The sequence below is a fragment of the Gopherus flavomarginatus genome, chromosome 1, assembly GCF_025201925.1.
Source record: "Gopherus flavomarginatus isolate rGopFla2 chromosome 1, rGopFla2.mat.asm, whole genome shotgun sequence".
NCBI classification, from domain to species: domain Eukaryota; kingdom Metazoa; phylum Chordata; order Testudines; family Testudinidae; genus Gopherus; species Gopherus flavomarginatus.
In genome coordinates, this window is record NC_066617.1 from 32,547,507 (window position 1) to 32,573,392 (window position 25,886).

General features: G+C 43.2%; 1 protein-coding gene across 5 annotated transcripts in view; it reads left to right on the top strand.

The window, feature by feature from the left end:
- The window catches only part of CPNE8 (copine 8), a 269,466-nt gene that overhangs the window by 97,252 nt on the left and 146,328 nt on the right, over positions 1-25,886 (top strand). For all 5 annotated transcript variants that reach the window (XM_050936193.1, XM_050936194.1, XM_050936195.1 and 2 more), the window contains 2 exons: positions 11,105-11,168; positions 23,098-23,201. In XM_050936193.1, the coding sequence (XP_050792150.1) occupies positions 11,105-11,168; positions 23,098-23,201 (168 nt within the window). The remainder of the gene's footprint in view (positions 1-11,104; positions 11,169-23,097; positions 23,202-25,886) is intronic.

A 25,886-nucleotide genomic window follows, 5' to 3' on the forward strand; every position in this document is an offset into this window, starting at 1 on the left:
TGGGTGAACTAGCATGGCAGAGGAAACTGACCGGATAACCTTGGCTCCTGGGTAAAGGGACCTGACTGCATGGCACTGCAGTGTGCACCATGAGCAGACCTCTGGTATGAAACTGGGGGGATGGGGGTGTCAGGTGCCCCCTGTCTAAACGATGTCCCTTGTTATAGCATCGTTCTTCTTCGAGTGGTGTCCCTGTGGGTACTCCACTCTAGGTGTTGGTGCATCCTTGTGCCGGTGATCGATTTCTCGCAGCAGTACTTGGTCAGGGAAGAGCGTACACAGGAGTCGTATCGTGCAGCCATTGTCATTTCCTGTAGCGCATGCAGCCCCGACCGTCCCCTCAGTTCCTTCTCAACCATCCTCGGCTGCAGACAGGTCTCCATGGCAGTGCTCTCTTCAATACTTTCTGAAAGAAAAAAAATTACAAGTTACATAGGAACTTCTTATTAGTCTATACTTAGTTACGTCGTTTAGTTAGTCTTAGTCTATACATAGTTTCTTTAGTTCCTCTTAGAGGGTTTTTCTTTAAAAAAAAAAAAAAAAAAAAAAAGACCAACTTTTTCTCTGCTTAACACCCCGTTTGGGAATAGTTTCTACAGTTTTCCATTACAATTAACTCCCACCCTTATCTCTTGAGAGGCGGGAGAGGCTTAACTGCAGTCATGGTGGGCTCAACAGGATTTAAAAGGTGTGACTCCTGACCGATGCCGGTCTCTGACAGCCACACATCCTGCATTCGCTGTCTGGGAGAAACTTATATCCCAGAAATGCTTACATTGCACCAATTAACAACAAGGGCAAGATGTGACAGGGATCTCCACTTGAAAATGCGGCTACTGGAGAAATCCCTCCAACCTCAGCAAGAGACGTCCTCCGGGGAGCCTCATAAACTGAGATTCCTGAGCTCTGATAAGGCTCTGACTTCCAAAATCTCAAGAAGTGAGCCTCGACCTCTCCAGCAAGAGTGTCTCAGAAAAAGAGAGCTTCCCCAGCTTCCTCACTGCTCCACTCATCCAGAGTGAGCACTTACGAGGCACCGGGCTCCTCCAGCACCATCCCTTAGTAAACCCCAACGCACGGCACCAGAGTTGAGACGTCAAGTGTCCTCCATGGCACCAACTACCCCACTGCGAGCGCAGCACAGGCAGTGGCACCGTGATCAATGCTACCACCACCGGCACCAGCCCAAGACTTGATGCCTGCTAACAAACCAAACCTGGCACTGGTCAGCACTCCAACGGTTGACCGCAACCCCAAGGCAGGACCAGCACAACTCCTGCATACTGAGGACATAGCCGTTTTTCTTCAGCACCGCAGTCACCACTGCTTGGCACCGAGCACTCCCCGAACTACATAGCACAATATCATCCTTCATCCCCTGCACCACTCTCCCTCACCACTATGCATGAAGGAGACGTGCAGGACAACTGCTTCTCCTCTCAACGTTTGTCCCATCACAGATGAGACCTACGTGGAACGCTGTGAAGCCTAAGCCTCATCCCTCTAAGCATTCACAGCCCTACTATGCACAGCACTGACCTTACCCATTACCACTTTACCCCATGCAGTGGCCACAATGGGGTCTTTGGCCGTATCAGAACCCCTATTCTGGTCCCCCTTCCCCAGCAACAAGAAGTTTCAGAGTACACCCATCATTACCACACAGAGAAACCTCTGACCCTCCGCCCCCGCACCCCAAGACAGAGAGAGAAGAGGAAGAGTTACTATTACAGGCAGATCTGGATGATTCACCACCTGCCCCACACTCATCTTCTGCGCCAGATGAAGCAGTGACACCGTCTGCCCCTACAGCACCAGATGACTTGAAACAGTTGCAAGAACTCTTCAAAAGAGTAGCAAACAGCCAAGAAATTGCCTTACATGAGGTGCAGGAGAAACACCATAGGTTGTTAAAAATCTTACAACCGGCATCATCGACCAAGATTGCCCTCCCCGTGCATGAGGCTATAATGGAACCTGTGGAGGTAATATGGCAAACACCAGCATCAGCACCACCCACCAACAAGGGCTGACAGAAAATACTTCGTTCCAGCCAAAAGCATGGAATTTTTGTTTTCACACCATCAAGCCTGCTCTCTGTTGGTAGAGGCTGCTAATCAGTGCAGTAAATAGCCTCATTTCTGCTCCTCACTGCCAGGTAAAGAACACAAGAAGTTCTTTGGGCAGAAAGTTTATTCGTCAGCCACCCTTCTGCTTAGAGTTACCAACTATTCTGCTCTACTAGCAAATTATGACTACTCTAACTATAGTAAAATACAAGAGCTCATGGAGGACCTTCCCAAGCATAAACGTCCTCAACTCTATGCCATTATCAACGAGGGTCAGTTAATAGCCCGCACAGCACTGCAAGCCTCAACGGATGTAGTGGATGCAGCTGCCTGAACAACCACAACAGCTGTGGTTATGAGAAGAACATCATGGTTGCAGGCTTCGGGAATTCCAAAAGTACTGCAAATAATAGTGGAGGACCTCTCCTTCGATAGGGATAAACGATTCTAGTCTCAAACAAACGACGTCCTCTGTACCGTGAAGGCCTCCTGAGCGATGCTGTGTATACTAGGCATACACCCACTGCCTGACAAATGCCCTCGCTTTACACCATACCAGAGGTCACGACACACCTCATTTAACTGTCAACAACCACAATACTTCACTCAGAACAGACCCAAACAACGGACACAGAGGCGACGAGCTCCACAGAACTAGGCCTTGTCCACCCATCCGTCTGCATCTAAGCCACAATTTTGAAGTCTTGGTCGAGGGTACGCATGACCTCCCCACACCTCTAGCACCAACAGATATCTCATTCCACAATTTTGGTGGTTCTTCACACTGCGCACAGTCAACTTGTGGAACTCCTTGCCTGAGGAGGTTGTGAAGGCTAGGACTAAAGCAGGGTTTAAAAGAGAACTAGATAAATTCATGAAGATTAAGTCCATTAATGGCTATTAGCCAAGATGGGTAAGGAATGGTGTCCCTAGCCTCTGTTTGTCAGAGGGTGGAGATGGATGGCAGGAGAGAGATCACTTGATCATTACCTGTTTTTAGGTTCACTCCCTCTGGGGCACCTGGCATTGGCCACTGTAGGTAGACAGGATACTGGGCTGGATGGACCTTTGGTCTGACCTAGTATGGCCAATCTTATGTTCTACACCCATTTTACCATGCCTGGGCTGTGATAACCACAGATCAATGAGTTTTGGAGATCACAGAATCCGGCTACACCATTCCTTTCACAGGTGTCACCCCCTCCCTCATCCCTTCTCCATTCCTCTTCAGGGACCGCTCTCATGAGCACCATCTGCAACAGGCACCTACTGCTGGGTGCTGTAGAACTAGTACCGCATCAATACTGAGGGAGGGGTTTTTATTCTAGATATTTTCTGACAGAGGAGAAAGGAGGGGGATGGAGACCAATCTTAGATCTCCGAAAGCTCAACAGGTTCCTATGCAACCACAGGTTCAAAATGATCATGCTGGCCACAATAATCCCAGTGCTAGATGGGTGATGGAGGGGGACTGGTTTGCAGCCCTCGAGCTCCAAGATGCATACTTCCATTTACAATACATCCTGCCCACAGACGGTTCCTGCAGTTCACAGTAGGACCCAACCACTACCAATACAGGGTCCTTCCCTTTGGACTGTCCACCGCTCCCCGTGTGTTCTCAAATGCTCGCAGTAGTAGCAGCACATTTATGACACAAAGGAGTCACAATCTTCTCTATTTGGACGATTTCCTTCTCAAGGATGCCAACTGATAAGAAACAGCAGGCATGCTGAAGACCACAGTAGACCTGTTTCACCAGCTAGGTCTACAGATAAACAAATGAAAAGAAATCCACCCTGGAACCAACCCAGCGATTGGAGTTTATCGGAGCCTACCTAGACTCCATACAAGCCAAGGCAGTATTTCCAAACCACGGATTCACTGCATTGACCAGTCTTATTTCCACAATGACCATCAGCCTGCAAACTTCAGTGAGGACATGCCTTCAGATTCTGGGACATATGACAGCACGACTGTTGTAGTAAAGTATTCCAGACTCCATATGCACTGTCTGCAGCACTGGTTGAGCATGGTCTATGGACCCAGCAAAGACTCTCTCAACAGATGTGTGATACTGCCACCAAGAGTTATCCTCTCCCTACAATGATGGACCCAGCCAGGGAATGTATGCTCCGGGATTCCCTTTCAGCAAGACCCCCCCCCCCCCGGTGACTATTACAACAGATGCCTGTTGGGACACCCACTTGGGTCACAACAATGTACAAGGCAAGTGGTCCGTGATGGAAATCTGACTACATATCAATCTCCTGGAACTCCGCGTGGTACACAATGCATGCCAACACTTCCTCCCACTCATACGAGAAACCTCAATCTCTATTCTCACCGACAATGTGGCATACATGTTTTACATTGTTCACCAAGGAGGAGCCAGGTCTCACTAGCTATGCGTAGAAGCCATGAATTTATGGAATTTCTGCATCCGCAACAATATAAACATCACAGCATCATACCTACCAGGATGCCAAAACACTGCAGCCGACAATCTCAGCAGGCACTTCCCATAGGAAGATGAGTAGGAAATCCACGACAGTGTTCTCAGCACGATATTCCAAAAATGGGGTCACCCAGTAATTGACCTTTTCGCCTCAGCGACAAATCACAAATGTCCACTGTTTTGCTCCAGGGCAGGCCTGGCACCAGGATCATTAGGAGATGCCTTCCTCATCTCGTGGAATGTGTCACTCATGTACGCCTTTCCGCTGATACCACTGATCCCAAGTGTCATCTGCAAGATACGACTCGACAGAGTATACATCATTCTCATTGTTCCCACGTGGCCCAGAAAGACTTGGTTTCCCTATCTCAACGTCTAGCAGTCTGTGCCCCACAAATGCTGCCTTTCCAGGCAGATCTCCTCCTGTTCTAGAACAATGGCCTGACGCTCCATCAAGACCCAGTGAAATTCCATCTCAAAGCATGGCTCCTCTCTGGTTCCAACATGGGAATTGAACTGTTTGGAAAAAGTAAAACAGATCTTACTAAATAGCAGTCGCCTCACAACTAGAAATACCTAATGCCACAAGCGGAGAAGAGTCTCCCTTTGGTGTCAGCAAAAACAGCTGGACATGACAATGGCGCCTCTATCTATGATCCTAGACTACCTACTAGAACTGAAGGAATGAGATCAGCCTTAAATTCTATTAAAGTGCACCTGGCTGCCCTCATGGCCCTCCACAAACGGACAGAAGGGGCTTCAATATTCGCTCACCTGATTACACGGAGCTTTCTAGCAGATATACAGAACATGTACTCAGAAGTACGCCAACCTCTAAGCAACCTGCTCGCTCCTACATATGTCAATGAAAGTCACATTCCTAGTGGCAATCATGTCTGCAAGATGTGTCAGCGAAATAGGAGTATTGATGGCTGAACCACCGTACACTGTATTTACCAAAGACACAATCATGTTGCATCCTCACCCAAAATTCTTGCCTAAAGTGGCTACAAATTTTCATATTAACCAAACCATACACTTACCTGCCTTCTATCCCAAGCTACATCATGACTCTCGAGAAGCAATGTTGCACATGTTTGATGTCAGACCATCATTACTGCACAAGGTGATTAACTACTACTTCTCTCTGGTCCAGTGAACAGTTTCACCAGGAGAGACTGAGCAAAATAGCCTGTAGTCTGATGATTAAGATGTCCACCTGGCAGGGGGAAGATCTAATGGACCTGAGTTTCAAGTCCTTGTTAAAGAGAGGGGATTCAAACCTGGGTCTCCCACATCCCAGGAAGTGCCCTAACCACTGGGCTACACACACACATTTGTTGGCCTGAAACAGACTTGCAATTTGCTGACAAATTCCGAACATTTTCAGAACACAAAATATTTTTTCTGGGTTTTTTTTTTTTTTTAAGTTTGTGGGCAAATCTGAAAAATCAACTATCTGTCCAGCTCTACTAGACAGTACTGCTTGTACTCCATCTCTAAAGACTCTGTACTGTCTTTACTCAGACTGCTCACCGGAATGAAGGTCCACACAGGATAGGGTAAACTAAACAGGGTTTATTTACAAGAACATCTATATACAAATTCATATTCTGGCCGTAGCAGCCTAGCTCATTGCGTTGGCATACCTGCTGTCTTGCTCTTGCTTTCTGTCTCAGAGGTGGCCAATATAAGAGTCATTCCCCGTGCCTGTGTTAAAGGGAGAGTGCACCAGTTCTCTAACCACTTTTGAATACCATACAGAGTATTTCTGCTTTGATCTTGCAATTCTGTAGTTCTGTTTCCAAGGCATGAGAGTCTAGTCACTCCCACTTTCTGGAATTTTTGTTTCTTCGGCATGTCCCTCCATTGGGTTGATAAGATTTTTAGAATGGTTTTTCTGGTTCTTGGGTCATGTTCTGCATCTTCTCAGCTTTTTGTTGGTGAAGACTGATGTGTTTGGGAGGTAATTTTTACTGCTTTTATTTAATAAATAAGGAAAAGAACAAAAACCTTGTTCCTTGATGGTATTTGTCTTTGTTCTTTCAACTGTTTTAATAGTTACTATATAATATTTTCCTTTGGACATCCTTGAGCTCATTGCTTTCCAGGAGTAAGAATTCTGCACAGATGATATCTTCAGAGGACAGAAAACTACTTAGATTCCATTCTGTTTCATTAGAGATATCATCATCTTGCAAGATTCTCACTCTCCCATCACCCCTCAAAGTGTGGAGTGTGTGTGTGTTACTGATTAGGTTATGTATGTGCATGTACTGAGTTTATTGTTTTTGCTTTTGAGGCCTGATTTTCCAAATAGATGGTGATTGGCTTAATTTGAAGGAGATCAGTCACAAACTAATTGTAACATTTAAGCCAGTAGCTGTAGGTGCAGGTAAGAAGTGTGTGGAGGAGAGGTTGGCTCACACCTTTATGAGACAGTGGTACTTTCAGGCAGTTTCACCTATATCAGACTTAGATGCTGAAACCCAGAAGTGAGAATCCTGCAAGATATATTCCAAGAATCGAAGCCCTTTACTACTTATTAGATATGATGTCACGGAGTCACCGGGCGATGCTCTGGAACTGCGTAGGGGACATTGAGGCACCAACACAGTATTCAGAGAAAACATTAAGAACATTCCTAGTTTATCACATATGATAGTAAATATATACAGTAAGAGATTGTTGTATGAAATTGCTGCTCTAGTGTAAAAATCAGTATATCAGATTATTATTCCATAGCATTACAATAAGCATCTTGTTTTAGCTTCCCTGAATTAATTTAGATAAACATGTCATTTTTGTTCTACTTTTGGTAGTTTAAAGAAATCTGATTTCATTAGGATGACTTTTTTAAAAAAGAATTTGATTTCTTGATAATTAGAGTTCAAAATCTGTGAACAAATCCTTAATTTTAATTCAGACTTTGTTTATGATGTGACAAATTTATTAACAAAAAGTAAAAGATAATCATTTTAGAGAGAATTAACTTGATTAATAAAAATTCTGAGGCGGGAAATAATTTGTGACTTTGCAAAGAGCTAATTAATTTTGACTAAAACATTTTATATTAACTGGTACAATTATATAACTAAAAGTGTGTGTGTGTGTGTGTGTGTGTTTCCTGTGCCAGAGAGAATTTTTCCTTTTCCCTCAAATGTGGAATCCACACTCCAAAGTACAGTGATATACAGCCCAGCATGGGCAATTTTCAGCCTCGGGTTGATGACAAATTTAAGATCAGATGCATCCTTGAGCCAGTACAGCTAGAATTGGTTACTGTGTGATGCACCAGAAAGGGCAGATTTCCAATTTTTCATTAGAATAAAGAACTTCTTGTCCTATAAAAACTATTGAAGTATCAAGCCTAAAATATTGTGTCATGGTATGAAAAGACATTTTAAGGTCTGTGTGTATTTCAGGGATTACTTTTTAAAAATTTCCTTTCCTTCAAAACCTGTTTAGTTAGACTCAGACTGCCTGGAGAGCTTGGTTTTACAGGAGAGGGTTATGAAAACTGTTTCCAGTCAAAGTTTAACATTGTAAGACATTTCTAAATTACCTTTTCCATAAAATGGTGAATTATAGGGGTATTCCAATTAATTGACATCACAAGCACTATATTCAATCTACAGAACTACCTTGAAAAGCTTTGTATCAATTGGAAATGCATGACAGTTCCTATGCAAAGGTGATGTCATTGCTGTGCTCTGGGAACAGAATTTACCTTCCAGCTGCTTCATTTCCTCTGCCACCACTGCAAAGAGCAAATGAGACTTTTATTTGTGTCTTCTAGACTAGGTTTTTCCTTAAGTCTATCTTAAGATTTTATTGTAAGTGGTTTGCATAGAGTAGTGTACGATAGTTTACTTGTCCCTTTGACGCCATAAGGACTTCAAGAGGTGTGGCTATCATACCAGAGATTGATACCCACATCCATTACCTTCTGTGTCTGGATGAGACTTAGTAACTCAATGCACTTTTTGACACATCTTCACTCTCTGCACCACAAGAAGGAGACACTTGAGATTTATTGGCTTGGATAACATTACAATAGTGACTATTAAGGCTCATGTTTTATGATATAAACTGATCATAGGCAAGAGTCGGAAAGAAATTACCCATGTATGGGATAATATTGTGCAAATAAGTGAATGCTGAGTATTTACACCTACCTCTGAACCATCTGGCACTGGCTACTGTCAAACAAGATGTCTGTCCTTTATAGTCTTATTTAATATAGGTCTCTGGTATAAGAATCTATACTGTACCTTTCTCCCATAAAAACAATATATTATTTCTAGGGCTGTCGATTAATCGCAGTTAATTCACATGATTAACTCCAAAAATTAATCCCAATTAATTGCAATTTTAATCGTACTGTTAAATAATAGAATACCAATTGAAAATTATTAATATTTGAAAATGTAGAAAAACATCCACAAATATATTGATTTCAGTTACAACACAGAATACAAAGTGTACAGTGCTTACTTTATATTATTTTTATTACAAATATTTGCATTATAAAAATAGTAAATGAAATAGTATTTTTCAGTTCAACTCATATAAGTACTCTAGTTCAATCTCTTTACTGTGAAAGTGCAACTTACAAATGTAGATTTTTTTTTTGTTACATAACTGCACTCAAAAACAAAATAATGTAAAACTTTAGAGCCTACAAGTCCACTCAGTCTTACTTCTTGTTCAGCCAGTCACTCAGAGAAACAAGTTTTGTAGTCGGCATTGCAAGGTGTTTATCTGCGAGATATGGCTAACATTCGTATGCCCCTTCATGCTTTGGCCATCATTCCAGAGGACTTGCTTCCATGCTGACGATGCTCATGAAAAAAATTAATGCGTTTAAGTAAATTTGTGACTCAACTCTGTGGGGGCGAATTATATGTCTCCTGTTCTGTTTTACCCACATTCTGCCATATATTTCATGTTTTAGCAGTCTTGGATGATGACCCAGAACATGTTCGTTTTAAGAAAATTTTCACTGCAAATTTGAGAAAATGCAAAGAAGGTACCAACGTGAGATTTCTAAAGATAGCTATTGCACTTGACCGTAGGTTTAAAAAGCTGTAGTGCCTTCCAAAATCTGAGAGGGATGAGATGTAGAGCATGCTTTCATAAGTTTTAAAAGAGCCACACTCCATTGTGGAAACTATATAGAACCTGAACCACCAAAAAAAGAAAATCAGTCGTCTGCTGGTGGCATCTGACTCCGATTATGAAAAAAAGCATACGTTGGTCTGCACGGCTTTGGATCATTATCGAACAGAACTCTTCATCTGCATGGGTGCATGTCCTCTAGAATGGTGGTTGAAGCATGAAGGGACATATGAATCTTTAGTGCATCTGGCATGTAAATATCTTGTGACGCCGGCTACAACAGTGCCATGCGAACAGCTGTTCTCTCTTTCAGGTAACATTGTAAACTAGAAGTGAGCAGCATTACCTCCTGCAAATGTAAACAAACTTGTTTGTCTCTGTGATTGGCTGAACAAAGAAGTAGGACTGAGTGGACTTGCAGGCTCTAAAATTTTTTACATTGTTTTATTTTTGAATGCAGTTTGTTTTTTGTACATAATTATATATTTGAAAGTTCAACTTTCATGATAAAGAGATTGCACTACAGTACTTGTATTACATTGATTGAAATATAGTATTTTTTTACAGTGAAAATATAACAAGTGAGCACTGTATATTTTGTATTCTGTGTTGTAATTAAAATCAATATATTTGATTGTAGAAAACATCCAAAGATATTTAAATAAATGGTATTCTTTTATTGTTTAACAGCATGATTAATCACTTGATAGCCCTAATTATTTCCTCTCTTGCTTTTTTTTAGTTTGTTGCATTAAAAGTTATTTTATAGCTACTGCTTCTAACATAATGGTAGCAATTATACATAACTAAACACTTTGTAGTAAGACATCACAAAATAAAGGCATTTCATTATCTTCCAAATTGTTTTTGGAGTTTTGTTCGAACAAATTCCTCAAGAAACAGTAATACCTTTTTAAGAACTGTTAAATTGCATTTTTTTCCAACTTCTCAGCAGCCTTTTTTAGCACATCTGGTGGAAGAGTTGAAGAGTTGAAGTGACCAGATTTTTGCTATCTCTTCTCTAATTTGAAGCTCTAAACTAATTATTTTATCAAAGAAATAAGTCCATTTACCACATTCCTAAGATACTCTCTCACTTTCTTTGAACCCTGTTCATTGTCTTTAATCCCAATCCTTGCACATCACAGTTGGAGACAAACACTTGTGTTTCAAGATACCAATTATACTGTTTAAAATACAAGAAGATCGAGTCCTCTTTCAGCAGTCTGACCAGCAATGGCACATTCTAATGTTCAGCTTGAATTAGCTGTAGCCTGTCTCATGGAGGATATTAATTTATGGCTTTATACCACCTAGCCATGAAATACAAACTATTTAGGGCTTCCTTTATGATAAGACACTTAAAATCATGTCTGTGGAATTTTGACTGCTGGCATGGGAAGTTTTCGCTAAATGGTATTAAATCATTCTGAGGTATCTGTTTGCTCTTTGTTTTCAGAGGAATTCCAGGGAAGAATTGTGGAACAATCATATTGACAGCAGAGGAGCTGAACTGTTGCAGGGTAAATGAATGTTTGCATTGCTGCTTAAACAATTTGTTTTTATGGTACTAATGTAATTTTGATATTGGACCAGTTTTTTAAAGATACAGTTTACAAATGGGGTAAAAGAAATAGGAACACAGTTACCTTTGTATGAAATTCTTTATTTATTGCTTCACTTAATTGTTCTTTTTCAGTTACTATTAAACTGAATAATAGAGAAATGAAAAACAATTTGGAGCACAGAGAAGTTCATATGGAACCTACTCTTATTGTTCCCCAAATTAATCAATATTAATCTCTACTGAGTTTCTTAGTCCCCAAATACTAGTAAATTGTTTTACTATGTGAGTTACAGGGTTATATGTCCGTTATGAGATTTTTGAGAGGGAGAAGTGAGTAGCAAGAACAGCAGCAAGCAAAAGAAATAGTTGTAGTTTTAGCTTTTTAATTCAGAGTTTGTCTATTTTGTACTTAATGTGTGGCTAAAACAATTAAAAAAAAAAGTTGATTGGAATAAATAATATCTGGTATGAAAAGGAATAGCCCCAGAAGAGAGGCTAAATTTAAATTTAAAAATGTTTTAAAAGATTGTCACAGCCAAGTGATACTCCTGAGTGTCTAAATGAGAAAAAGCTGTAGGGATCAGGGAAGGAAGGGGCGAGTGAGGAGAGGTTGTTATGGATAACAAGGAATGATTAAGTCCTGAAGGGAGTTTTGAGGAGATTACTAAATAGAAGGATGGTGTTTATTGGAAAGTGGAAATTTTTTCCAAGTGTAAATGGTAACATAAGAGAAGGTACAAAGTCAAGAAAGCAAAAACTAAGTGTAGGGATCAATAAAGCAAGGTATTTGGTAAAAAGCATAAACAGGATGGAGTATGTAGAGGCTTGAAGGGATTTGTTAAGGGCTTTAATTTTGAGTAATTGCTAGTTTCATGCTGAATATTTTATTTAACTGTTTTTTGACTTTTTTTTTTTTTTTTTTTTTACTGGATAACAGTTTTTCTCATTTTTTCCTCAGTTTTTGCAGTAGTTACTTGTTTGTATCTTTACTGATGTATCCAACATAGTACCCATAGAACTTAAAATAATGCTTTTTTATGTTCTATTTTCCGTTTGTTTATTTAAAATACTTTATTAGGAACTCTAAATCCTGTGCCTTATTTCTAGTTTACTAAGGCTTGTATGTCCAATTGCAGAGCAGAAATTGTTTTAAATTACATATTGCCCTAAAATGTAAATAATTATACAGACTATCCATTGCCTTTGGCAGCCCAACAGATTCCAAATATAGTGACCTTCAGGGTACAATGTAATGCCTAATTCTTCTTTGAGTGCTTGTTCATGTCCGTTCCAAGCAGAGGGGTGTGTGTGTGTGTGTACGTGCGTGCATGTGCACGGTGGCCAGAAGATCTTTCCCATAGCAGAATCTGTTTGATCGGTCTGGACGCCCCCTGGAGTCGCACCTTCATGGCGCTCAATATAGAGCCCTGCTGACCCCCCACCCCTTCAGTTCCTTCTTACCACCAGTGATGGTTGGCTGGAACTTTCCATAGTCCTTGCTTAGCAAGCACATTCTACAGTTCTTTAGTAACTAGTAATTAGTAATTTTTTCCATAACGGCATCCGTCTGGTCGGTCTGAGCGCCCCATGGGGTCGCGCCTTCATGGCGCTCAATATAAAGCCCTGTCGACCCGCCATCCCTTCAGTTCCTTCTTACCGCCAGTGACAGTTGGCTGGAACTTGCCGTAGTCCTTGCTTAGCAAGCACGTTGTACAGTTCTTTTTATATAGTTTACCTTAGTTGTTAATAATTAGAGTTGTTAGAGGTTCCTCCCCATTTCGACTCCCCAGAGCTGTGGTATGCTGCAGTTCCTGGGGTTTAAAAACTGTGTGGCCTGCGCGAAGCGCAATCCGCGCTCCTCCTGCTTATGTTGTCTAGAGGAGGCTCACCAAAAGGATCGCCGTATGATCTGCCACGAGTTCCACCCTAAAACTCTTAAAGAAAGGGAACAGCGGCTTAAAGTGATCCTCGTGAAGGAAGCTCTATGCCCCTATTTGGACCTGAGCTCAGGGGACCCAGTTCCTAACACATCCTCCTCAATAGGGAGCATCCTAGCACCGTTCTCAAGCTTGGCGCTGAGAAAAGACTCATCCCAGGACACTTGGCACAGGCACGGCACCTCCCAAGGCCCATCAGAGAGCAGGCACCAATGCCACTCGCCAGTGCCTCAGAAGAAAAAGAAGCTGGACAGTCGGTCACCCCCGGCTAAATCCAGAGAAGTGAGACCCCTGGTGGGCCACAGCTCCGGATCCCCTACCGGGACCGCGTCGACTCCTGCCCATGGTCACCGGTTCCTATGGGCCAGCAGCTATAGCTCCCTTCGATGCCAGAAGCTTTCGAAGCTGCTGCACCTTACAGCACTGTTCTCACCCTCGAGGAGGGAGGAACTTCATCATTGGTGGTCCCACCCCACCCCCAAGTGCAGTCAAGAGGGACGCCAGCAATGATGTCCAGGCACTCCCCCTCTCAATATCCTTTGGCATTGAGACAGAGAACCTACTCACTCCCTGAGCTCTCGACACTCAAGGCACCGAGACTCGGCTCCTTCATGGTCTTCAGTCTCAGAGACCTTGGAGTCAGAGTCTGACTCCTACCGATCTAGGAGGAGTAGGAGGCAAAGATCGAGGTCAGGGAGAGACAAGAGAGAGCCCCAAACATTTGAGGGTCTGATGCTTTTTTCTGAGAAGACAGACAAGAGGCTACACGGTCTGAAAGACTCGTGGGCCACCCTCAAGTCTTTGGGCCTGCACACTCCCACCACACAGCGGAGACACTTTAGACTGCAACCTCCTCCAAGACTCCAACTGCTAGGATGGTTCTCAGAGGAGAAACAGGAGTGGCAGGAGGAAACAACATCCATCTTCAGGCTAGGACTCTGGCCAACCCAAACCACCTTCTGGCGCTAAAGTGGCCTTTTGAAGGTGCGGCCGAGGATGGCCCACCAAATCAGGGACTGGATCTACCCCACCTTACCTTTTCCTCCCGACTGTCTGCTTTCTACCATCCATGGTCCCGTATCACTTCGGATCACTGGGCGCGCCGCACGATAGAGAAGGGATACTCCATCCAATTCTGTTCCCTCTCGCCTTTCCACCCTCCTTCCCTGTCCCTCTTCAGGGACCCTTCTCACAAGCCTCTCCAGGAGGTTCAGTTGCTCCTATCGCTAGGGTCAGTGGAGACAGTTGCTCAAGGACACAAGAGCAAGGGCTTTTATTCTTGGTATTCCTAATACCTAAAGCCAAAGGCGGCCTCAGGCCTCTCCTGGACCTGTGAGAACTCAGCAAGTTCGTGAAGAAACTCTCTGGTTCTGCATGGTCTTGTGAGCCTCTATCATCCCCTCGCTAGTTCCAGCAGACTGGTATGCTGCCCTCGACTTGAAGGACACACATTTTTATATCGCAGTCTCTCAGCCCCAAAGGAAGTACCTCAGATTTGTGGTCAACAGTACTCACTATCAATTTACTGTCGTCCTGTTCAGCCTGTCAGCAGCACCTCAAGTTGTCAGCAGCACCTCAAGTCTTCATCAAGTACATGGCAGTCGTCGCGTTATTGTGAAGGCATCAGGTACAGGTATTTCTGTAACTCAACTACTGGCTGATCAAAGGCCACTTCAGGACCCAACTGAAAGGTCAGGTCAGATTGATCAGAGCCACCTTCAACAGCATGGGTCGTCTTCTAAACAAAGCAAAATTAACTCTGTCCAGAGGATAGAGTTCATGGGGCAGTACAGGACTCGACTCAAGCCAGGGCATTCCTGCTGGAGGCATGGTTTCGAGCCCTGAACGATATAATTCAAGACCTCAGATAGTTCCCCACCACTACAGCAAGGAACTGCCTGAAACTATTCAGACACATGGCTGCCTGTACCTACGTGGTGCAGCATGCCAGACTCAGGCTTTGACGGCTTCAGTTGTGGCTTTCATCAGTGTATCGCCCAGCCCAGAACAACTTGGAGAGGATCATGACCCTGCCTCGCCTGGTCCTCGACTCCCTCTTATGGTGGATCGATGCTCAGGAGGTGTGCTCAAGGGCTCCCTTTATCACCCCACAGCCATCTCTGTCACTGGTGACAGATGCATCAGACTTGGGCTGGGGAGTTCATCTGGGGAGACCACAAGACCCCAGGCCTCTGTTCTCAAGCAGATCTGGGTCTCCACATCAATGTCAGAGAGCTGAGAGCGGTGCGCCTCGGGAGTGCACACTCCTCTCCCCTGTGCCAGGAATCCCTCATGCTTTGGTCCTTCTGTGTAGAACATTCAATACTCCTGCAGGCGTCATACCTCCCCGAGATACAGAATACGCTGGCAGACCACCTCAGCAGGACGTTTCACAGCCACGAGTGGTCCCTTTACCCGGACGTCACAATTTCAATCTTCCAGGGATGGAGTTTTCCCCAGGTAGGGCTTTTTGCCACACAACGCAACAGGAAGTGCCAGCTTTTCTGCTCCTTCCAGAATCACAGCCCGGGCTCCAGTGTGGATTTGTTCCTCCTCCATTGTGGAGGTTCTCTCTCTTTCCACCCAGACCACTCATTCACAAGCTGCTTCTCAAGATCCGCAGAGATGGAGCTCGGGTCATACTGATAGCACTACCCTGGCCCCGTCAGCACTGATACACATCTCTCCTCGATGTTCTGTGGGAGCCCCAATTACCTTGCCACTCTTCCCAGAGCTTCTCACACAAGATCATGGACATCTCCAACACCTGAACCTCCAATTCCTTCATCTCAAGGCATGGAAGCTACATTGTTAAATCTGTTGGAGCTTTCCTGTTCAGACCAGGTTAGACAGGTCCTCCTTAGCAGTAAGAAACCCTTTATGTTGTCTTTGATAAGGGTGCAATTAGCCACCATCTCGACCTTCTACCTAGGCACGCAGGGCCGCTCTGTGTTTTGCTAGCACCATGGTCAGCTGATTCCTAAAAGGGCTTGACAGGCTATACCCTAATGTCCGTCAGCCTATCCTTGCCTGAGACCTCAACTTGGTCCTTTCTAGGCTCATGGGGGGGCCCCTTTGAACCGTTAGCAACATGCTCCCTGCTCTACCTCTCTTACAAGGTGGTGGTCATTGTAGCAATAACCTCAGCCAAGAGGGTGTCTGAATTCAGAGCCCTAACATCGGACCCTCCCTACATCGTGTCCTATAAGGACAAGGTTCAGCTCAGGCCTCATTCTGCTTTCCTCCCGAAGGTTGTGTCAAAGTTTCACATCAACCAGGACATCTTTCTCCCAGTATTGTACCCTAAGCCACATTCCAGCGGCAGGGAGCAGACACTCCACTCTTTGGATGTCCACAGGGCACTGGCCTTTTACGTTGAGAGAACAAAACCGGTCCAGTTATTTGTGGCAGTGGCGGACAGGATGAAAGGTCAACCTGTGTCATACCAGTGCATCTCATCATGAATAGCATCCTGTTTTGTAAGTGCTGCAGCCTGGCATGTGTTTCTGCACCTCTGATCACTGCACACTCCACCAGAGCGCAGGCTTCATCTGCAGCGTTCCTGGCTCAGGTTCCCACCCAGGAAATCTGCAGAGTGGCGACGTGGTCCTCCATACTCATTTTCACCACACACTATGCGATTACCCAGCCAAGCCAGAGATGATTCGGCCTTCGGACAAGCAGTAATCCAAATCAGTGGACAACTCTGACCCTGCTTCCTGAACTTGGGCTTGGGAGTTACCTGATTGGAATGGACATGCGCAAGCACTTGAAGAAAAAATGGTTACTATCTTCTCGTAACTGTTCTTCTTTGAGATGTGCTGTTCATGTCCATTCCAATACCCACCCTCCTTCCCCTCTGTCGGAGTAGCCAGCAAGAAGGAACTAAAGGAGTGGCGGGTCAGGAGGGCTCTATATTGAGTACGGTGAAGGTGCGACTCCAGGAGGCGCCCAGACCAACCCGATGGATGATGCTATGCAAAAAATCTTCTGGCCACCATGCATGTGTGCACGCACACACCTGATTGGAATGGACATGAACAACACATCTTGAAGAGCAACAATTATGAGAAGGTGAGTAACTGTTTTTTTCTTTTTCAAGTGGCCTCTGCATGTTCATACTCTTGAGATGTGCCAACACTGTGGCTTGGACTGAGGGAACCTTCTAGTAGCAGTGTCTGCTGGAATGCTGCTGTGCACTCTGCCTCTCTTCTCATGTCTCTGGGCATTTGGAGGGTGGGAGCTACAAAAGAAGGTGATGCATGCCAACTGCCTCAGTTCCTTCCAACTGTGATAGCAGGTGAACCAGGAACCCCCTTTTAGGTTCTTCAATCCAGATTCATTGGAATAGATCGTTCCCTGTGCCATCACCTTCTTTAGTTTAGTTAGTTTTGAGTTCTTTTTTGATTAAGGATTTTATTACCCTGCACAGATCCTTGGTTCTGATATGTGAAAATTAAAGATAAGCCATGGTTCAAGAGGCATGCTTCTTACCCTGCTTCTTTTCCTTCCTCAGGTGTATATGTGTATGGAAGCTTGGTGGAAGGTCTTTAGCCCTCTTATTGCTCTATATAGATCATCTTCATCCTGAACTAATACCTTTCCTTGCCCTATCCCTCCTGGAGAGTATTACGTAGACCCTTGGTCCCAGCCTTTCAGACCATGAGATTACCTTCCCTCACTACAGGTTATCATAGGGAATTCCCTACTGGATACTGGCAGAACTGGAAGGTACCACCATGGGCAGTGTGGCCATATTGGCCTTCCCTATAGATATTATCCTGCATGTAAAAGGGCTGAAGAAAGGCAGCCACAAAGGAAACCTTCTCCCAAAAAGGTTCAAGGGAAATGTCCTGCACTAGAACTGTTACACTTGCTAGGGACCAGGAGATTTGTCTCAAGCACATTGTCTGAAGTAGAGCTATAGAAGAGCTTATTGAACCTTTGACTATAGATCCAGATCCAGATGTTCAAACTTTTTCACACAGGAACGTGGGTGCATCATCTTCTTCCTCTCCTTGTAGAATATATGTTCCAGGTTGCAGAAAGAATGGCTGCTACCTTAAATGTCCCTTTGGTAACAAGAGGAAACTACACTTAGTTTTCAGTATTCTGAGTTCATCCTCTAGGAGTAATATTACCTAGTGAATTCTAGGAAGTTTATTACAGCTAGCAAAAAATACCTGATTAAACTGAGGATCAGGACTGGCAGTTTCTAAAAAAGCAAACTATATGGAGCTGCCTTCTGATGTCATCTTTTTTTCTTGATGGTCCTTCCTCCTACAAATTCATTGGTAGTGGTGACTCCTGCCCAAAGAGCTAAAAGATTGTTGTGCAGAATGAGGGCATTATGTATTATTTGTAAATATATATGCCTCAGTTTACCTGTGATATTCTCTTCTCTGACTGTATAAACTTAAGTCACAGGAAGTTGACTTATGAGCAGGAAACGAACAGGAAATAAAACAATGGCAAAGATAAGGTGCTATCATAAGCAACATTCTTTGGGAACAATGGGAAAGCTATTAAGTGGGAAATAACTCTTGGCCTGGCGCCCACTAGGCTGACAAAGTTTAATTTTCCTGGGCCAAACTTAGGATCAAAGCATATAATAAAATCTTAAAGACTCTAGCCTAGCAGGGATGGAGGAAGGGAAGAAAGGGTTGTTAGCAGATTGAGCCTGGCACACAGGCTAAACGAGACAGACAGAAGCTGCAGCAAGCAATCTGATTCTCCCAGCTTAGAGAGGGAGGTAACTGGGCTATATGGAATTTATCAAGCTGGCAAGGAAATATTAAGGTGCACGTAGGGGAAATGAGAGTATAAGTCTTTAATTATTTATACCATCTGCTTGGCTTGGTATGTACCTTTGGGTGAATAAATTACACTTTTTTTTTTTTTTTTTTTTTTTGTGAAGAAATTGTTTTTCTGTCCCTGCAAACTTATTCTTTCACAAGCTACTGGAGGAAAAGTGCCAGACCCAGTACTGTCTGTCAAGTTAACACAACTGGTAAATGGGGCCTGCAGTTCAGAGATCCAGTCTGAGTAGTAGGACCATGTGGTTTCACCACTGAGAGAGGGTGAGGGTAGCCAGTGTACTCAAGACAGACTAGAAGGGGTATAAAGTGCAGCTCACTTGATAACTGTGATAAAGGTGTAGTCCACTCTATCCCTTCTGTGAGAGCAATTAAACAGCTAGATACAGAGGGTAGAAAGATGTTTTCCTCTGCCAAGCTGGGAATTAATGGTGAGTTGTCAGGCAGTAATGTACAATAGCACTGTTTGCCCAGTCATGGCTTGAAGACCAGAGATAACTGGCCAAAGCCCTGGTTATCAAAGGTCATTTAGTTGCTATGCATTCCTTGAGAACATCATTTCATGCTTCTGATATAATATTTAGAGCTGGAGCATCCACAATTACTTTGAGGCACCACGTGTATCTATGTTGTTCTGGAATTCTTACAGAAACAAGAACCTCCATCCAGGACCTGTTGTTTGATGGTGAGAGGCTATTTAGCTCTCGGACAAGGTTCTAGAAAAACTGAAGGATGCCAGGTCAACTGCAAGGTCTCTGGGGATTTCTCAGCCCCCTAGGAAAAGATTTTGGGAATCAGAGTTTTGTTGCCAGAGAAACCATACCAAGCCTTTATTCCTATACCAACAGCATCCTCTTGTTCAGCAATGCAAGCCGTAGCTACCATGAGCAAGTGGGAGTTCCACTGTATCATCTTCCTCTGCACCAGCCTCAGGTTTGATGGGATGCCCAAGAAAATTAGGTCAGTTTTAAACCTATAAGAGGGCTTACCTTCATTTGCAAACAATCTCTCATGTTTCTTATATACATGGACTGATGGATCTTGGAGACTGTACAACATTCAGTTAAACATTATCCCTTGCCCCAACTCTCCTTCCCCATCTCTTTTCATACATCTTTTGCCTGAGGACATACTAAGATCAGAATTTCATTGGATGCCATATGAGGTACTTCCCAAAGAGTTACAAAGGAAGGAATTTTATTCCAGGTTGTTTCTGATTCCAAAGAAAGATGGAGGTCTCTGATCCATTTTAGACCTTCAAAAATTCAACTCTTTCAACAGAAAGTTCAATCTCTGCTTGCTTATCCAAGTCATGATAATTTCCTCCTGATCAATTCAAGGCTGGTTTGGGGCTCTTGCTGTACAGAATGCTTATTGTCATAGCTCAATCAGATATTCACATCAAAAATACTTATGGCTTGTTGTCATTCCATATAGCTTGTCTGCAGCACCTCAAGTGCCAATCAATAATAGCACATTTGAGAAGTTAGGGTCCCTTACTTGCACAATTGGCTCGTCTGGGCATCCTCACAGGATGTCACAATCATGTACCCTATTCCAGACACTGGGGTTCAAGATAAATGGGAAGAAATTACACATAGCTCCAGCCCACATCATACCTTTTGTTGTTTAAATTTTGTGTTCTCTAAAGGGCAGAGATCTTCTTCCAGAAGAAAGGCACTTTAAAATCCTTACAGCGATAAAAGTACTGCAGGAGAACTATTATCAAACAGTGCTGTTCTTACTCAAGCTTGGTGGCATTATTGCTTCTGTGACATACATAGTACTATGTACACATTTAAAGATGAGGCCTCTACAACACTGGCTAAAAAGATACTATATACCAAATACAGACACTGCCTAGAGGTGTGTTCCTATCCCCACATTCAAATCTGCAACTCTGTCAGACACAGTAGACTCAGATGCTTCCAATCTGGGCTGGAAGCTTGTTACAAAAATTTGACAATTCAGTTACTCGAAATTCAGAGAGGAAAAACTCCATATCAGTATTAAGAGCAATACTTTGGGCTCTCAAGTCCTTTCTCCTTCAGCTATATGGCAGAGTGGCTCAAGTAGTTACCAGCAATACTACATCAGTATTTTATATAAACAAGCAAGCTGTGGAAAGACACTTCCGCTCTGTGGGAGTGGTGTGTAGTACACCAAATGTCTCTTCCTTGCAAACAAGGACAAGATACTGGTCGATCAGCTGAGCAGAAACTTACATGATCAGCCCAAGTAGTTACTAAAAAACTTGGTAACAAACTATATCTCCTCCTTGTGGAGGTATCCGGAGATGTATCTTGTTGCAACAAGACACAACTCCAGATGTAAGAGGTTTTGCTTCAAGGTAGGATGTATTTCTTCTAGGCGGTGAGGTAGGTCTCCTCTGCATTTCCCCCAATTCTTCTAATTCAGAGTTTACTGGAAACTAAACAAGACAAAGCCAAGGTTATTGTGATTGCCCTGGCCTGGGCAAGACATCAGTCATTCTCAGATATTGTGACAATCACAAGGGTTTTATATGTCTCCTGCAATACCAGATTTAGTCACCTAACAGAGAGATTGGATTGCCATCCATATCCAGACTCTCCACTTGACAGCATGGCCATAGAACTTGAGCTATCTGGAAAAAGTAAAGAAGAGTCTGTTCAACTCCAGGAAGCAGTCAACTCACCAGTTATGATTATAAGTGGAAAAGTTTCTTTTTGTGTGTAACCCACAATAACATGAACCAAGTTGCAGTTCCTGTTTAATCTATACTGAAGTAATCACTTCATTTGAAATCCTTTGGGCTGTCCTAACTGTCAGTTAAAGTACATCTCACAAGCATCTTGGCTTCATAATACCATCAAAGTGTAGTCAAGCAAAATACTATATTTAGACATGCTATAATAAGATTATTAAAGGGATTAATGAACCTTTTGATTAGTGAGTCCATATCAACATGGAACTTCAATCTAGTACTTAGCTCATGGAACTTCCTTTCAAGCCTATGGGGAGAATGTTCCCTGTTTCATATCACAATTCACACAGCCTTTATGGTAGCTATTAAATTCACTAGATGAGTGAGCAAGTTGCAGGCTCTTATTGCTGATTTCCCCTCTGTCCCTTGCAACAATATCCTAGTCCTTTTGTCTGCATCTGAAATTTCCCTTCAAGGCTGTAACAAAACTCAATTTTAACCAGGCTATAAACTTGACAGTATATTTTCCCAAGCTTTACTTTCAGGGAAGCACAACTTAGAGGGCTAATGCTCTCTCGGTGTTCATTTGAATTAGTCTAAGGAATATAGGCAGTCACCTAGGTTTTTTTGTCTCTCATTCAGAAAAGAGTAACAATCTGGCAATCACATGCTAATGCCTTTTTAAGTGAATTAGAATCAGTATGGAGAGATTTATAAACTTACATCTATTCCTCTTCTGGAAGAGTTTAGAGTGCCCTTGACTAGAGCAAAGGCATCTTCTGTGGCCTGCCTTAGACATATTGTTGATGGAGTTGCTGTCTGTGCTACGATATTCTCATATTAGAAATCTGTACAGTTGCTACATGGAGCTCTATTTCATAAACTTTAGAAATATTCCTTAGCGCTGGCTTCTTAGATCAGATGCAGTTTGGTGAAATAGCATTACAGTCTCTGTTTAACTAGGACTCCATGTTGTACTATCCAGAGACAAGAGTACTGCTTATCCAACTATCCTAAGAGTAGGAAAGTGCAGAGGCCATTCAAAGAAGAAATGAAGGTTACTCGCTTGTAACCAAATTCTTCAAGATTCACACTCCCCACCCACCTTCCCCTCTTACTCAGCGTTAATTTCAACTTTGGTCCCAAGAAGACAATGGAAGGAACTAAGGCATTTGGTGCACCATGACCTGTCTCCCTATTATAGACCTGCCTTCTAAATGCTTGGAGACAAAAGGGGTCTGAGAGCACTTCAGTGAGCACTGCTTCTAGAAGGTTTCACTGGGCCAAGCTGCACTGTCGGCATATCCCAGAATGTGAATGTGCAGGGATTATCTTGAAAGTGAATAATCTTAAATGCTAAAATATAAATGAACTACTTTCTTTTGTTGTTTTTTATTTTTACAGTTGACATGCTGAGCATAATTTTTGTCTTTATTTCTTTTTTAGGATTCTGTACTTATGCAGTTTTGTGCAAACAAGTTAGACAAGAAGGACTTCTTTGGGAAATCTGACCCTTTCCTAGTATTTTATCGAAGCAATGAAGACGGCAGGTAGATAACAAAATTATAAAGACAATATCTGATTATGGTAGTTGTAATACACAGTTATTGCATTTTGATGTTTGTCAGACTGCAAGCTCTAATTCATTCTGTAACCTCATAACAACATTTGCTTGGAATATAGTTTACTGTTTTAACAAGTTAATTAATCTAAACTAGATAATGTTATGGCAGTGTAGAAATAAGACTTATTTTAATACTGTTAAAATAACATAACTAAGAAATTTTGAAGATGGGTTTATGAATAAACCTAGAGTACTATGAAAAATGGCATGAAATTTATTATTATGGAAGATAAATCGTGGTATATCTTAAATTTTAATAGAATTCTAGAAGAATCTGTGAAGAATATATTAATGCACAAAGGTTGATTTAGATAAGAGTCCTTTTGCTGGAAGTTTGGAGACATATTTTAACCTTTTATTTAGAGTCCTGAGGGAAAAAAGACTATGAACAAAATTTCAAAACCTCTCGGTACATAAATAATTTTCAGATGTATCTATCTTCTATGTTCATGCTTAAGTCACTAAAAGAGATTTATCTCTGTTCCACTTAAGAAATATCTGATCTACTAATTCCTGGTCCAGGGACTGCTCATGTGGGTCTATTAGCAACTGGCTTAACCTGTTTCCTGGAGTCTTCCTTTCTGGTATACTGCTCATTGTCATGTTCAAGAATGTAGCAGTCCAGAGGCTAGCCATGCCTGATGGTGGGTCTGTGGGAAATTAGCCTTACTGTCAAATTCTGGAGCATAGGCTGTTCTACATAAGTGGCTGTTGCCAAGTTGCCTTTGAGGCAGTTTGCTGGAACAGCTCAGCTGCTGAAGATTATAAAGTGCAGCAGAGAAGTACTTGGGGCTCCATTGAAAAATTGCAGGCCGCTCTCTCCTCTCCCTTCCACTGATGCATTCAGACAGTTGATAGATTGTCAGTGGGGATCCTACTGAGTGCTGGTAAGTGTTGGTGAGCCCTGTCCATAAGAACCACACCCCATCAGTGGTAGGCATAATGGCCTCTGTATGCTGTTGAGAGTGACCATAATGAACCTTTAATTCCTTACTTGCCTCTAGGGTTGCCACCTGTCCCGGTTTTCCCAAGATCATCCCTTTTTTGAGGTAGCTGTCCTAGGAAATTTGTAAGGGTGCTCAGTGCACACACCGAGCTGTCCAATTTTATGAGCTAAGGATCATCCCAGATGTCCAGGTTTTTTGTACCTCAGAGGTGGCAACCCTACTAGTAGCCCCTTAAACCTGCTTATAATGGGACACAAGGAGCAGCACTTCAGAACTCCTTTGAAAAGCTGTACCGGTACTCCCCAGCTTGGCTCAGAGCTTCAGGGGCTCCTTCACAGTAAGAACAAGGATAAAAGATAGGGTCTGTGGAGCTTAGGAAAGGATTTTGATGAACCTGGTAAGCAAGAAACTGTCATTCTCATCAGCCCCCTCACCCTTGCATATCCCCTTCTGATCAGATAGAAGGAAAGACCCTGACCCAGGAAATGATCTGGTTCTTGGGAAAATAGCAGCAGCTTGGGAGCCAGGAGCAACAGGGAAGCCAGATGCAAGGAGAAAGCCCCAAGGAACTGTGTACAGAGCAGGCTGCAGCAGAAGCCAGGACACAGTCACTGGAACTAGGTGTGACTATCAGACATTATAGCTGTGAGCGGGGGGACTTTGTGGGACTTCTGAGGAGTCAGCAGTTCAGAGGGGCTCTTCTATTTGAGCCTGGGCTAGAAATCTTCAAGGCACTATTTGATTTGAATTAGGAAGACTGGACTGGAGAGGCACCCCAAGTACTAGCCTGAAGAGTCCTAACCTTTCTAATTACAACCTTTTTGTTACATGTTGTCTAATTATAACAGCTATGTGCTTTAAACCTTTCACACATTTTAGTTGTACATTATCTGAATAGGTCATATTATCCAAACTCAACAATTAGGTGTAAAACAGCTAACAATGCTCAGGTTAGATTTTGTGTATGATTGTGATAGACCCAGGCCAGTTGGGTACAGCAGAATAGCAGAAGGCAGATATACTGGCCACTGGGTTAACAGTTTTCTGTTCCCTGACTGACCAGAGAAGGGGCTGCTCCAGGCTAATGAGAACACCTGACTCTAATTAACCTGCAAAGAGTCAGGTGAGGCTGTTCAGTTAATGTGATGACCTGACTCTAATTAAGGCCCTCTGATACTATAAAAAGGGCTCACTTCAGTCAGACAGAGAGGAGCCAGGGGCGAGGAAATGTGGCTGAAGGACTGGTTACTGAAGACGCCCTCAGACCATCATTAAAGAAGCCCTAAGGGTAAAGGTGAAGAAGGGAGAAACAGAAGAGCTGTGGGGAAGTGGGAAATGTAGCAACTCTGGCAGTGAAAGGTTGGCTCCCAACAACTGCTACCATGAGGGTCCCTGGGCCTGGGTTCCCCCCAGCCCACCACTACAGGAACATTTCCTGGGAGGGGAAGTCAGGCCCCTGTCAGGACAGGAGGCTGAACAGAGACTGTGGGAGTTCTCACCAACCTCCTTGCAGGCCTATGATGAAAAGGGCTCAGTAGACTGTAACCTTGGCCCTAGAGAGAGAAGGGCTACGTGGAGGGTCACAGTGTGCCACTGAGGCTAGCATAAACGCCTAGAAGTGCAGGACCCACGGGAGCAAGGTCAGAGCTCTGCCACAATGATTA